The sequence below is a fragment of the Macaca thibetana genome, chromosome 11 (assembly GCF_024542745.1).
Source record: "Macaca thibetana thibetana isolate TM-01 chromosome 11, ASM2454274v1, whole genome shotgun sequence".
Classification (NCBI taxonomy): domain Eukaryota; kingdom Metazoa; phylum Chordata; class Mammalia; order Primates; family Cercopithecidae; genus Macaca; species Macaca thibetana.
This window is the reverse complement of record NC_065588.1, coordinates 102,888,681-102,903,529: the sequence shown is the minus strand read 5'-3', so window position 1 is coordinate 102,903,529 and position 14,849 is coordinate 102,888,681. Positions and strand designations below refer to the sequence as shown.

At 44.5% G+C, this 14,849-nt stretch overlaps 1 protein-coding gene across 7 annotated transcripts in view; it reads right to left on the bottom strand.

Moving 5' to 3' along the window:
• Positions 1-14,849, bottom strand: part of RFX4 (regulatory factor X4) — a 178,058-nt gene that overhangs the window by 42,812 nt on the left and 120,397 nt on the right. For all 7 annotated transcript variants that reach the window (XM_050748635.1, XM_050748632.1, XM_050748634.1 and 4 more), the window contains 3 exons: positions 8,840-8,940; positions 6,779-6,837; positions 2,702-2,846 (listed from right to left, as the gene is read on the bottom strand). In XM_050748635.1, coding sequence (XP_050604592.1) covers positions 2,702-2,846; positions 6,779-6,837; positions 8,840-8,940 — 305 coding nt within the window. The remainder of the gene's footprint in view (positions 1-2,701; positions 2,847-6,778; positions 6,838-8,839; positions 8,941-14,849) is intronic.

The following is a 14,849-nucleotide window of genomic DNA, read 5'->3' as shown; positions in this document are numbered from 1 at the left end:
CCAGCCCCATGCTGTGTAAGAGCAAGGTTTGAACCATGGTCTGTTGGGCATCCCAGCTCGGGGATCCCAGTCAATGGAACTTGGACATGGGGCTGGGATGCCCGACAGACCTTGTGCAGTTACAATGATAACTCATTCTAATCAGCTTGCTTAAGTACTAATGTGCACTTTTAAAATCTAAGGTAAGCTGAGCATTGCTGGCTGAGATCTGTATCACAGAGGTGATGGTAACCCCCCACCCCCAAGCAAGAGTTTGCAGATTTGTCAGCTCGCTGTGAGGAAAGAAGAGTGCTGCACACAGTTGTCCCAGCCCTGCTCAAGATGACCTTTGGTCCAACTCCATGTGTGTTCAGGGACTTCCCAGCTGTCTGCTTGGGAGGTACAGGGTTGACACACATGTGCTGGACTGCCTTGAGGCTTGGTACCCTACCTCAATTCCCCCTTCACAGCACTGCATTACATGGCACTGTTCTCTTTGGTAAGATGCAACACATCTGTAAATACATGTTTGAGGTCTGATTTACCATTAACTGTAAACTCCATGTTGGTAAGGGTTGTGTCCATCTTATTCGCTGCCCTCTGGCCAGCATCTAATACAGTACCTGACTTAGGACAGGCATTCAGTAAGGACTAGCTGGGTTGAACTGAACCACAGCATTTATGTCCCCAGAAGAATGCGGTCACAGCTTTAAAGGGCACCATTCTGCCCTGTACCTAAGGAAACTTGAAGAGAAAGCCACAGAGGTTCTTTCTTGAGAGAGGCAGCAGTGACCTCCACGGTGCTCCAGCAAAGGCTCAGAGCCTGTTCCCTTAAGCAAGCAATGCTGATTGTATTTTTCCCCATGAGTCTGGTTCACATTTTCCTCCCTCATGAAAGGTGCTGAGGCGGGAAGAGAACTGAGTCTAACACTACTAGGAAGATTCGCAGAGCTAAGAACTAGGTTCACTCTGGGTTTCCACTCATCTCTTTGGTATTCCATGAACCTTGCTGGACACCTGCTCTGTGCCTGGCCCATTGGGAGTTCCTGGGGACACAATGATCAGAGGTACCCCCAGTGCTATTAGGGTATGCAGGGCCATGCTTTCTGTTGACGTTCCATCCAGGGGACAGGAAAAAACAGAACAGGAAGCATGACTGTAAACACTTGGAAAGATCCTGGAACCTCTGAAACTCACCCACATTTCCCTTTTTTTTTTTTTTGTCTCCCCTGCACATGAATACATGAGCAGCATTAAGGCCTGGTGGTGAAGCTGAGACTAGATGTGAGACCAGACTTGGGTTCAGCTCTATTGCTTAGTGGCTGCGTGACCTTGAGTTAGGTTCACCAGCTCTCTAAGCCTGAGTTTTCTGATCTGTAAAGTGGGGGTGATAAGAGTGTCTTCCTCATGGGCTTGATGTGGAGATTCAATGGGACCACGCATGTGTTGGATCTGACACAGGAGCTGGCTTAGAGCAGGCAGTCAATAAGCTGAATTATTATTTTAGTGATGATCTCTAAAATTCTTAACAGGGGAAAAGTGGGCTGGGGGCAGCTGTGAAGGAAGAAGTAACAGCCTGAGTAAGCTTTGGGCTAAGTCAGGAAAGAAGTCCTGGGGAAGGTCCACATGTTCAGACATTTCAACTATTCCATTTGCTTTTGAAAAGGGCTTATTGGGAAAGAGATCTCTAATAGGACCCTCTTAGGGAACTTTATTTGTTTAAAGGCACCTCAAGTTTAAACTGGGTAGCTGAATGAAGAGTTCCCTCAAGACAGCAGTGCAGAAGGCATATACTAAGAAATCTGAAGGGGCTTGGGGCTTTCAGAAAGACCCCTCTTGGTGGGGCAGCCTCTCTGCAGCTCCCCAGGCAATGTCACTTTTGGGATCCTGGGCCTCACCACCCCACTGAGAACATGGGAGTGCATGCTCTTAACACCTTTCTGAGACCTGATGGGAGGAGTGTCCCCTCACGTTTCCTGACCTCATGTTCTCTAATTATGGAGGTAGCCTGTAGACACCAATGGATCCAGGGTCATTGGGCTCAGGGGATGCCCTGGGCAGTCAGCTGGGATGGGCGTCTGAGGAACAGCAGGGATGTGCTAACAATGATGATGTTCTCTGGCCCTCTCATATTGCTTTAGTACTAAGAACAAACATCCTGCCTACATGGGGTTAATATTTGGAGCAGTATACCTGCAGTCTGCATGGTGGAAATCTTTGTTCGCCGGGACATGAACATATATTCACAGAAGTAAAACTGAAAACGCCATCCACCTGCTTCTCAAACATTTAACGTGATTGAAAGGTTCACCTGCCAATAAGTGGACTGACTCATGTGACCCTCAAATGAAAAATAGGCAGCATATCCAGCTGACCCCAGACTGACATACACTGAGATAAGCAATAAGCTTTTGTTCTCATATTTAATGCCACCTCCATGGAACCAGGGCTGGCATTCAGGTCACACGTGGGGCCCTTTGCATGACATTGTGTGCTGCCCAATTGCACCAGAACCCTCTTTACCCAGCAGTGCTGACACATGTCCTCTTAAGTCAATTAGCCCTTCCTTCTGGACCGACTCATTTAAAAGGAACAATGAGGAAGAAGAGATGCTGGGAAGGAGGACAGGGTGGGGATGCCACTTCAGTATTTACTAAGATACTTTTTCTTTCTTTCTTTTAAAAACAAAAACAGGACAACAATCCCTGGTGGGACAGCTTACATTGGATGATGAGTTTCCGATGTTCATCGCGAGAGTCTTCCATGGTGTAAAGGGTTTGCTTGGTGATGCTGTTTAGGTCCACATTCCTCCAGTCTTCCAGCATTTGGAACGTGATGTCTGCACTGTGGATCACTGTTCGAGATGCCTGTAATCCAATCCAGTCAACTCATTAGCTCGTGGGTTGTTAAACCCCTTCACTGTATTTCCTTTTATGCCTTGTTAATGCATCTGCTTATGGTATTTTGCAAACTACCTTGAAATTCCGGGAAATTCAATTTCAGGAAAGCACCGGAAGACTCCATAACTCAGAAGATGCGGACACTGTTTTCTCCTGTGGCTCTTTCCACACATGTCTTTTTCTCTACAAGCAACTTCCAGGGTGGGCTGGGCCAGACCAAACCCTGCTGATTCCAGTCCCTTTGGTCTTGACCCCATGGAACAATGGGATGAAGCCCAGAGATCTGTCAGCTTTCTGAGGTAAGCCTGTGGGATGGGAGCTCTGTGCCGAATAATCCTTGTATCTCTAGTCCCTGAGAAGCTACAGGCCGGGATTTAGAAGTGTTCTTGCTACCCCAGGGCCTAACTTAATCCCAGATATTTCAAAGTGTGTATTTTTCATATAAATACATTCTGAAACAGTTTATGCTCTAGTTTTCCATTTTTGCTTTTTAAAATGTAACTATAATGATTAAAACATATATGAATAATTAGGTTGGAGGAAAAGGGAAACTATACCACCATACATCTCAGTAGTTTGTTAGTGGATGGAGGGATGTGTATAGTGTGTGAATAAGTTTTTATATTTTTATATGTGTGTGTGTGTGTGTGTGTGTGTGTGTGTGTGTGTGTGTGTGTATGTGGTTTTTTTTTTTCTTTAAAGCTGTGGCTTTTTCATGGAACCCTCATTAGTGAACTTAAATTTACAAGTTGGAACAATACCTGGAACAATATCATCAAGTTGAAACAATATTGAGAAAAGAAAAATATATATCCAGGATCATTTCCTTTACTTGCATGTTTTCACAATGTCTTTTAATAAAATAAAAAAAAAGATTTAAAATACACAAAGACATTGCCAAGTCTCTTAATGCTTGTAAGTTCCTAGGCAAAGGTAAATACTGACAACCCCTTGTTGTACCCCGACCATCCAAGCACAAGTAAAATCTGAGTTAAATAATTGGAGAACTCTTTAAAGGTCACGAAGGCGTAGAATATATGAGTGAGGTGAATCTCTAATGATCGGCGTAGAATGTATGAGTTAGGTGAGTCTCTAAGGATAATGAAAACAACTGAATAGAAAGGTAAGGTGTCCTGCATTCAAACATAACCTAGTTCAAATCCTGGCCTCATTGATGACCAGCTGATTGATTTCGGGTGGGCAAGTAGATTAACCTCAGCCTCCTAATCTATAAAATGGAGATACAATAGTACCTACCTTTTTTGTTTTTTTCTTTCCTGAGCATGTTCCTTCAGAGATGCATTGTGAGCCACTTTATTACAATGAAATGAACTGTTTACCAAAGAGTGAATTCTGTAAGCAAGTGTTTAGAACATGCTATTTTTTTTATTTTTATTTTTTGAGATGGAGTTTCACTCTTGTTGCCCAGCCTGGAGTACAGTAGCGCGATCTTGGCTCACTGCAACCTCTGCCTCCCAGGTTCAAGTGATTCTCCTGCCTCAGCCTCCCTAGTAGCTGGGATTATAGGTGCATGCTGTCACACCCAGCTAATTTTTTTATATTTTTAGTAGAAACAGGGTTTCGATACATTGGCCAGGCTGGTCTTGAACTCCTGACCTCAAGTGATCTGCCCACCTAGGCCTCCCAAAGTGCTGGGATTGCTGGCCTGAGCCACTGCGCCCCACCTAGAACATGCTTTTTAATGGTGTCTCTTACCATCGTGTTTAGGGCCTTAGTGCTTACCTCTTAAAGAAGGGCTGCTGTTGAGGATTCCTTGAGATAGTGTTTAAAAAACAGAGTGCATAGTGCAGGGAGCTCAATAAAAGTGGCTACTGTTGTTCAGATCGCTTCTCTTTCAGTGACTGTGTTGATACCTCAAGGCCTTTGCACATGGTGTTCTTGCTGGCTGGAACATTCTTCTCCCTCCTTGCCCCAGCAGCCCCACTACGATGTATGCTCCAGCCTAAATGTCACACCCATGGAAAGGCCATCTCTGACCACCTATTTCCATTCTGTTTCTTTCATCACATTTAACACTTTTGTTTTCCTGCTAAGGGCAAATACTACTAAGCACAGTATTGGGCACACAGTAGGCACCCAAAAGATTTTGTAAAGTGAATGGTTAAGATAGGAATGCCAAGTGTTTACTTGCCTGGTGTATCTGAAAGAGCCTGGACGTGCGAATCTTGGGTCTAAATATTTGAGGTGAGTCTTCAGTTGGACGTTGTTTAGTCTGACTTGCTGTGTGTGTGTTTAGGAAAGCTCACTGGGATGTTAGCTGGTGTTTCATTCCCAGACTTAACCCTAGTCCTCTGTCTGATCTGGGAATGTGTCTGAAAGTTGTCCAGTAGAGATGGAAAGGGGGCATTTGCTGATTAAATTACATGCTATGTTTGTGCGGAAGGTGGAGAGGGAACATGTGGGCACCCCCACGCTTGTGCAACACGTGGCTATGGGCATGGGTGTGGACGCTTTTATCTACATGTGCGTTAAAGGGACAAAGTCCTCTCTAAATTGTCTGATCCCCAGAGGGAGGCACCAAAACCACGTCTAGTTCCCTGATACGACCCAAGAGCCACTCTTCTAAGCTGGAAAAAAAGAACCAGAGGGCCAGGCTGGCATAGCATCCGCAGAAATAAGGCAATGTTTCTTTGTTAGGCCAACATTAATTTTCTTCCCTGAATCCCATTAATCTGTCAGGCTCTGCACCGTCACCAGAACAATGCCCAGGTGTAGCCTCTGTAGCAGCCTGCATGAATCTGGAAGAATTTCCCTCTGGTCTCCAAATCAACCCCTGTGCTGTCCATGCCAGGGGCAGGACAGGAGCAGGGAGGTATGTGTGGCTGTTGTGTTATACTTTCTGGTTCCTGGCCTGGGGCCCTCCTTCAGACCACTCTAACTAGAAACCCCTCCCTCCCATCTTGACCTTGAACCCACCCAGAACCAACAGCACCTTAAAGGAGAGGCTGCAAACAGAAACACAGGAAGGGGGCAGGCAGGTGACATTCAGGAGTGAGGTGGGCCAAGTGTGACAGAGTTGGTGGAATGAGGATGGTGGCCACTGTGGAGAAGTTTGGCCCAACAGCTGACAGCTGCCTGGGGAAACAGGGCTCTGGGAGCAAGTTGTCAGCTCTTGAAGGTTTAGCTGTCATCTCCCAGTTCCAACTGTTAGTGACCATGTGAAAAAATTGTTTTGAACATATTCAAGCCAAACAACAATAACCCCACACATCTGAGGGCCAGATTTGGCCTGTGGCCACTGGTTTGCCACCTCTGCTGTAACGTCATTAATATTTTAATGTAATGTTAATCGGTTGCCTTAACAGACTTAGAGTCCCTTCATTAAAGTGCAAAATTAACAGAAATGTACTTATGTGCCATCAAGCTGTAACTACAGAGTAGGTAGGGGCATGCAGTGGGATCTTCCACTTCTACTTAATACACTTATATTTTTAAATGTTTTTGATAGCAAGCATATGTCACTTTCGTGCTAAAAATAATGCAGATCTGGAAAAAAACTAAACAAAATTGGGCAAATATTGAATATATTATATGACTTTGAACTCCGATGATACAACAAACAAATCATCCTCTTAATCTGTTTGAATCATTTGATTCAACCACTACATACGTTTTGGGCTGGATAATTAAGAGAAACACAGAACTGTGGACCTAGAACATATCTGAAAGGTTAAGGGGCAACTGATATCAGAAATTATTTTGTATATTAGTTGAAACTATTTAGTTATTGGCTAATGTTTTCATTCCTTATCTGCAGAAATGAATAGAGAGAGTGCCCTGGTAACCTGAAAGATCCTGCAGGAAGTTGTTTTTGTGAATTTGCCCCCTCATTTGCAATGACTCAGCAGTGGTTAAAACACATAGCGCAGGACAGCTACCTGGCAGAGATGATTTAGTGATGTTTGCCGTCTCAGAATTTGGGAGAACCTTCTCGACACTGCAAAGGGAAAAGAATTAGTTTGAAATATTTGCAATCTTTATGATTCTAACTTGGACTTTCCAGGGGCAGATTTCAAAACGTAGGATGCTTATTTTGCCTACATTTGTCTCACCACCCAATCCCATTTTATATACCCACTGGCAAAACCCTGCACTTGGTTCTTTGTTCTCCCATGTGAGCTTCAACAACTATTTCCTAATGGTGACATTCGGGGTACATATTTCAAAGTCATGCACACGATACACTCGCAGGTGTGAGAAATGGTGGCGTCAGTCAACCGTGAATAAAGGCAATTATTGTCTTCATTTCACTAATTGCAAGCTCAATCACTTCTCCCCATAAATAATTGCAGGAATCAAGTGGAAGCTTTGAAGAAGTCCCTTTAAAAAGTAGTATGTCTAATAGTAAATCCTGATTGAGCCTCAGCGGTGTGTGGGGCTAGGAGGTGCTTCTGGGATGGAACCTGGCTTTGCATTCATAATCTGTGCTTTTTATCAAATGAGCTCCATGACCTATTTGCATGTTTCGATGATGACTGCAGCTAGGAAAAGGTCTTGTTTGCTACACTGACATAATAGGCTGATAATTTGAAGTAGGGTGATCTTATATCTGCGGATTTCAATGCAGACCAGACATGTGCTTGCCCTAGCTCTTCATTCTTACAGAGCTGTTGGAGTGGGGCTTGTTTCCACCCCTTGCACATTCTCAAAATACACTCCCAGGCTGGGCTCCCTGGGAAGAAGAGCCTCCGCCCGACACACACAGGTGGAAGGTCCAACAAACCTCCTCGCCGCCGACTTTGAACAGGTTTGTTTTGTCGGCATAATTAAAATGGGTGCGGGGGCATTCTTCTTGGTAATTTCTGAACTGGTCAAGTAATAGTCAGAAATTTCCCTAGGATTATTCTAATTTGTACTCAGAGCTGGCTTGATTTGAAAAAATAAGGTGTGGGGTGGAGGAGTGGGGGTGGGAGGGGGCAGATGGGAGACTTCTAATTTTCCAGGCTGATCAATCGTTAATCCTTCTCCTTAATTACTTTTTCTTTAACTTTGTGATGTGGAATTTAGTGCTCATGAAAAGAAAAGAGCTGAAAGCCATGAAATAAAGCGGGCTTTATCAATAGGTGATGGCCACTGCAGGCAACCTCAAAGCGCGTCTGAAAGGGCTCCCTTTGCCTGTGGAGAAAGGGTAATTTGATCGCCTTCATTTTGCTCACTGGCACTTATTTCGGGCAAGAATAGCAAGCTGTTGTATTCAAATGGGGCTTTAAAAATGTATATTTTAAAACTTTGTTTTACTGAAAATCATTTCATCTTTAATAGCAATAAACAAACCGTACATGAGTCTCCCCGCAAGTACAGGCAGATTGAAACAGAAAAACAAAACTAATGCTGGGGAATGTGTGCCAACACTCAGCAAAGAAAGGGTTCACGGTCTCAATCCCTTTATGAGAAATATTAATTTGGCTTTCTAATTAGGCAGAGAACGAGTGAAGCCCTTAAGCTGTTCTCTCTCTCCTGCTACCACCATTTTATGGGCAGGAACTTCAAGGAAATCTCAGACCTGAGTTTGATTCCTTGCCCCTACTTACAGCTGTGTGGCTGCGTGGCTTTGGGGCAACTTTCTTTGCCTCTCAGAGCCTTATCTGTAGAATAGAGATACTACTTCCTACATCGCAGAGGCAGCATGAGGATTGAATGAGATAAGGAGGATGGTGGTGGTAAGCAGAAACTTTGGTGTCAGACCTGGGAGAAAATCCTGTCTCTGCACTACCTCTCTAAGCTTGACTCCTCCTCTGTAAAGGAAGAAGTGTGCCACCTATAATAAACATTTTATGAGGATTAAATATGTGTATATACATAATTAGTATAATACCTGGTGCTTTATAGTTAACCAGTAAACAGTAGCTGCTGCTACTATTGTTATTAACAACTTACGTAAAATATTTGGCACTAAAATGTAATTCTCTCTTCCCTTTCACTCCCAACTCAGTACTTACATTCGAACTTGATGTTTCGCAAGTTTTCTGGGAGGTCGTGGAGAGCCACTTTTAGCCACTCATCCAGTTGCTTGGCAAACTTTCGAATCACCTGAGTTAAGCTAGAAAGAGAAACGATGAGTTTTAAGTGCTGCCCATGTTGCTCAGTTCCTCCCACAGTCCCCTACAGGGTTTTATTTCCCCTAATCATGTTTGGGCTGCTACCAATAGGTGCCATTTGTAAGAGCAACCTCAGAGACAGTGCCAACAGCCCAAGCCTTGCGGAGAGCGGGTGGGTCTGGGAAGGGCACGAACAGAATGTACTCTGCTGGTCACTGATGCCCACTGCAAGGCTTGGTGGCATCCAGAACTAGTTAGATGCAAGCAAAACATGCTCCTTTATGCTTTTGAAGAGCTTGTGTGAGGGGTGAAGACAGTGGGCCATGGGCCTAAGAAAGCCCAGTCTTGTCCGATCCTCCCAGGCAGGCAGGAACCTCGTTTGCAACATAACTGCCATTCCTGCTCACCCAGCTTACCAAACTGCTTGCCATTTGGTGGGAACTGGGAAGCAACAGCATATTTTTAAATTGGCAAACAACCTTGATATGGGCCTTGAAACCATATTAGATTCCAAGAGTCAAAGACAGTATTGGAGCAGGAGGCAGGAGGGAACTGGAGAGGTGAAGCACTGAGCAGGGCAATAGGTTGCAATAAGATGGGAATTTGGAGTTGAGAAGACACTGGGCCCCCTTTTCTGGCTCTTGCTATCAAAGCCATCTGCTCACAGGCCTAGGTTCGTTCTCCACGAAGTCCTCCTTGGTTGTGCCAGATATAGGGACATCTCCCCTGTTGACCATCCACACCATCCTTGCCTTCCACCAACACCGCCTAGCCTGCTGCCCTGGTTCAGCCTTTCGTCCACTGTCTCCTGTCAGACACAAAATCACCAACCTCCACCCTGCTGGGCAACCCCATTTCTCTCTGGTCACTCATTCTTTCCTTTCTCATAGCTATCTCCAACCTTCTTCAAGACCCTTATACCTCCAATTCCCGAAATCTCCCCTCCCTGCCAGTGGGTGGAATCACCTCCTACTTCTCAGGGGGAAAAAAAAAAAAAACAGAAAAACACAGAGGAAGGATGTCATCAACACTCAGCTACCTGCCTGGTTCATCTCTTCCTCCCTAATAGAATCCAGGAGCGATCCCTCCTCTTGCCGTCCCCTGCTGCTTTCTCAGGAATTGTACATTGCTGATGGTCCCTTCTTCTGTATATTCAGCTTTTTCTTCTCTACTAGATCATTCTGCTCATCTGTTTTTTTAGGAGACAGTCTTGCTCTGTTGCCCAGGCTGAAGTGCAGTGGCACAATCTCAGCTCGCTGCAACCTCCGCCTCCCAGGTTCAAGTGATTCTCGTGCCTCAGCCTCCTGAGTAGCTGGGATTACAGACACACGCCACCACGCTCAGCTAATTTTTTGTCTTTTTAGTAGAGATAGGCTTTTGCCATGTTGGCCAGGCTGGTCTCGAACTCCTGCTCTCAAGTGATCCGCCCACCTCGGCCTCCCAAAGCACTGGGATTACAGGCGTGAGCCACTATGCCCAGTCCTGCTCATTATTTTAATGTATTTAAGAATGTCTCACTTTAAAAACAACAAAAACCTCTTTATTTCCTCCACTCTATCCCCTCGAGCCACTGCCCTTTCTCCCACATCACAGACAGACTTCTTCAAAGTGCTGCCCAATTCTTTGTCTCATTTCCTTCACCTCCCATTCCCTCCTCACCTCACTCCTGACCTCAGCCTAAACAGCTCTCACCTAAGCAGCCCCCATGCATGATTCCAAACCCAGTGGACTTGTCATGGTTCTTGTCTGCTTAACATCTTGGCGGTATTCGATTCTGTCACCTGCGCCCTCCTTTTGGAAACACTCACTTCCCTTGGCTTCTGTGATCCCTCCTTCTGGCTGCTCCTCCCCAGTCACAGAACTCCTGCCCTCTGCCTGGTCAGCATGCCTTCCAGTTCTTCATATCTAGTCCTGGGCTCTCATCTCACAAAGCTTTCTTCCTTCCCTGGGTAGTTTCTCCAGGCCCACAGATTCACTGAATCTGTGAATTTCCCGTCTGTGCAGATTTACTGTCTGCACTTACTTTTGCACCTCTGGCCCAGAGGCCTCCAAGCTGAACTCGTGATTTCCCCCTTGGACATGCTTCTTTTCTTGTGTCCTCTATTTCAGTATGAACTCTATTTTTCATCATTTTATTTTTATTGATAACTTTTTTATTTTCAAGAATTTCAAACATACCCCAAGACAGATAGTATAATAAACCTCCAAGGACCCATGACCCAGCTTCAACAATTGACATCATTTTTGCCAGTTTAATAGATTATATTCCACTTTTTCTTTTCTGGAGTGTTTGGAACAAATCCAAGATGTCATTTAACCCCGAAAAACTGAGTGTGCATTTCTCATTGGCAAGGTTTAAATATGTATGTGTACATGTATACACACATATGCACACAGTGTGTGCAGCATTTAAATCCTCCATGCCATTAGTTTATCTAACAGAATGAACAGTAATTCCTTAATATCATCTACAGCCCAGTCTGCATTCAGATTTCTGTATTTCTCCCACAGATGTTTAGTTTGTTTGAATCAGGATCCAAACAAGGTCCACACATTGCATGAAAGATACAACATTGCCCTGTTCTGTTTCTTAAATCTTTTTTCCCCCCTATTTTGTGCCATTTATTTATTGGCAACATCATGGTATTTGTTCCCTGGAATGTCCTACACTCTGATTTGGTTGAGTTCTGTCTTGTAGTGTCATATAGTCTATCCATCTATCCTGTCTGCTTCTAAAGACTTGATTAAATTCAGTTACAATTTCTTTAGGCAAGTATCCAGTTTTGCATACACTATTTTGGACATAGTCTCTCTTTCCATTTACCACATATTACAGATTTTGCTTCCAAATTACTTCCCAAGCACAGCCATGTCTCTCCCTTTTCTCCCTAGTTCAGGCTGCCATCAACTCTCATCCAGACTTATAGTAGCTTCCTGAGTCCATCCTGCCCTGCTCACCTTCCCACCTCCACTCTATCTTCCACATTGTGAGAGGGACATTTCCAAAACACCTGTAATTTTGATGAAAACTCCTCAATGCTTTCACATCATTCTTAGGATAAAAAACCCAGTTCTTGCTGCAGCCCCCAAGGCCCCACCTTGCACCTTCTCCCTTTCTCCTCATTCTGGACCTCTGGCCTCCATTTGGTCCTCTCCCCTCAGGGCCTTCGCCCCTGGTATCCTTTCAGCCAAGAGCATCTCTTCCCTCTTCACCTACTCAGTTCCTTGTTATTCAGCTAATCTCAGACTAGATGTTACTTCTATATGCAAACCTTCTCCGAAGCCCCCAGACCAGGTCAGCACCCCTGATGATTCCTCTTGAATGGCCATGTAGTTATGACAGTTTGTTGTTATATACCAACTTGTGTGATTATCTGATCATTGTACATCTTTCTCACTGTACCCTCCATGCAGAGGGCAGGGACTATGTCCATTTTGCTTATCACTGTATCCTCAGTACCTAGCATAGTGCCAGACACATAGTAGGCACATAAGAAATGCTTGTTAAGTGAAATGTAAGAATGAATGGCTCTCCATCCCCAGATGGACAACGGGCCTTGTCCTAACTGCCCCCCTCCCTACCCTCCTTATCTCTGGCTGCAGCTCCTCCCACTGTCCCCTCAGCTTACTCCATCCCCACAGCACTAGCCTCCATTCAGTTTCTCCAACACTCCAGGCCCTTGCTTACCTCACCAGGACCTTTGCACTTGCCATCCCTTCTGCCTGGACGCTCTTGCCCCAGATAGCAGCTCACCTGATCACCTGATCTAAGAGATGCCTTCCTAAGCTTCAACTGACTCCATCTCCTGCAGCATCTATGCCTTCTTGACATACTGTCCTCTGTGGGTGTATACCTGCAGTTCGACCTCCTTCCTCTGCTTTCCCTCCACCTCTCTCCTTCCCAGACTGGGATGCCAGGGTGTGTCCTCCACTTCTAGGGACATAACTTTTCCTCCGTCTTGTGCAGGTGGTTGCCAAGTCTACAGCTCCAGCTTCAGCCCTTCTCCTACATCCTACATTCACACTCATAGCTCCCTGAATGACCATCAGTGGTGATGCTAGTAAAACTGCAACAATGGTGATAACAGCAGTTACCTTTTAGTGAGTGCAATGTGCCAAGCTACTAAACACTTCGCATGTACTTTCTTAATTAATCCTCACTTCAGCCCTAGAAGTACATACTGTTGTTAGTCCCAAAATAGAGGTGAGAAATTGAGGCTCACAAAAGTTATTTTACTTGTCCAAAGAGATGCAGCAAGTGTTAGAGCCAGGAGTCAAGCCTAGGTCTATCTGACCTATAACCACTGTCCTACTTCTCTTTGATGAAAGTACCACATCGTGCACTTTGACATGCCTTGGATATGCTCCCCATATCTGGTGCCTTCTGCTTTTCTGTTCAGTGTTGCTATTCCTTTGGCATTTCAGGCTTGGTCTTCACTCTTTTCTTTGCCTCTTTGACTTCTCCTTCCTGCCCATACCACACACGCACGCACACACATGCACACACACACACACACACAGATGCATACACACATACTTTCTTACTTTAGCTAACCCAGTTATTAACAACCACGGTGCCAAGATTGCTTGGAAGAAGTGAAAAACTCCAGTTTGAGAGTGATTTCCCTTTCCTATAAATGGGAGTGTGTGATCCATGGTTATCTCTATAATAGTGTATTTTTATTCCCCTGAATTTCAATATGCTCTTCTGAGTTGGAAAGGATGGGATGGGTCTGAGCTAGGGGGTGGGGAGCTGTGCCTCAGCCTGGGCCTGCCCAGGGTCATGAGTGAGAACTTCTAGTGCCAATTCTTATTTCCATGATGCCAAGCACAGGGCTTGGTACAGAAAAGGCACTCAAACAAGTTTGAGGGATGAATGAGTATATAAAACTGAAAAGTCAGTTGGAGCCTGATCTTTTGAATAAATTTGTCTTCCTGATTTAATGAAAAAGGCACTTGATTTGTAAGCCAAAGATTGCAGTGGTAATTACGTAGCCACGTAATTTTTAACAGCCTCCTTTGGCAGACTGTAACTCAATGAGGGCAGGGAGCATGCTTATCTTATGTAGTGCTGTATTCCAGGACCTAGCACAGTCCCTAGCACATTGTAGTAATCAATAAACATTTGTTTAATGAATGAATGAACATTTGTGGTTTTCTTGAATAAATATTTGAGTCCTGACCATTTTATTTGCAGGTGAAGGTAAACAAGTCATTTCAACCCTCTTTTTTATTTTATTTTATTTTTTTTTTGAGACAGGGTCTTGCTCTGTCACCCAGGCTGGAGTACAGTGGTGCAATCTCAGCTCACTGCAACCTCCGCCTCCTGGATTCAAGTGATTCTTGTGCCTCAGCCACCCAAATAGCTGGGATTACAGGCGCCCACAACCACGCCCACTTAATTTTTGTATTTTTCATAGAGATGGGGTTTTGATACATTGGCCAGGCTGTTCTCAAACTCCTGGCCTCAAGTGATTCATCGCCTGGGCCTCCCAAAGTGCTGGGATTACAGGCATGAGCCACCATGCCTGGCCCTCATTTCAGCTTTTAAACTTTAACCTCCACATCTGTAAAAATAAGTCAATTATAGATAGGAAGGGAGGGGTTAACATTTCATTTGTACCCCACAAACTGCTTTGCAATAAACAGCAAATGCCATGTGTGTATGTGTGTGTTTAATACCTATAAAGCATTATTAAAAGTATGTGAATCTTTCTTATAAAGATGGGTTTTATTAAATCCTCAGAAGATACCTTTGTGGTAAAAAATATAAGTGGAGATTTAGCCTCAGTTCGCTTGATCAGTGCCTGAGAAAGATTTTAATAACACGAAGCCCTAAATGGCTCCTACATATATAATATAGACATATACATATTATTATAAAAATTGAAATTTGGTCTTAATGTAGAAC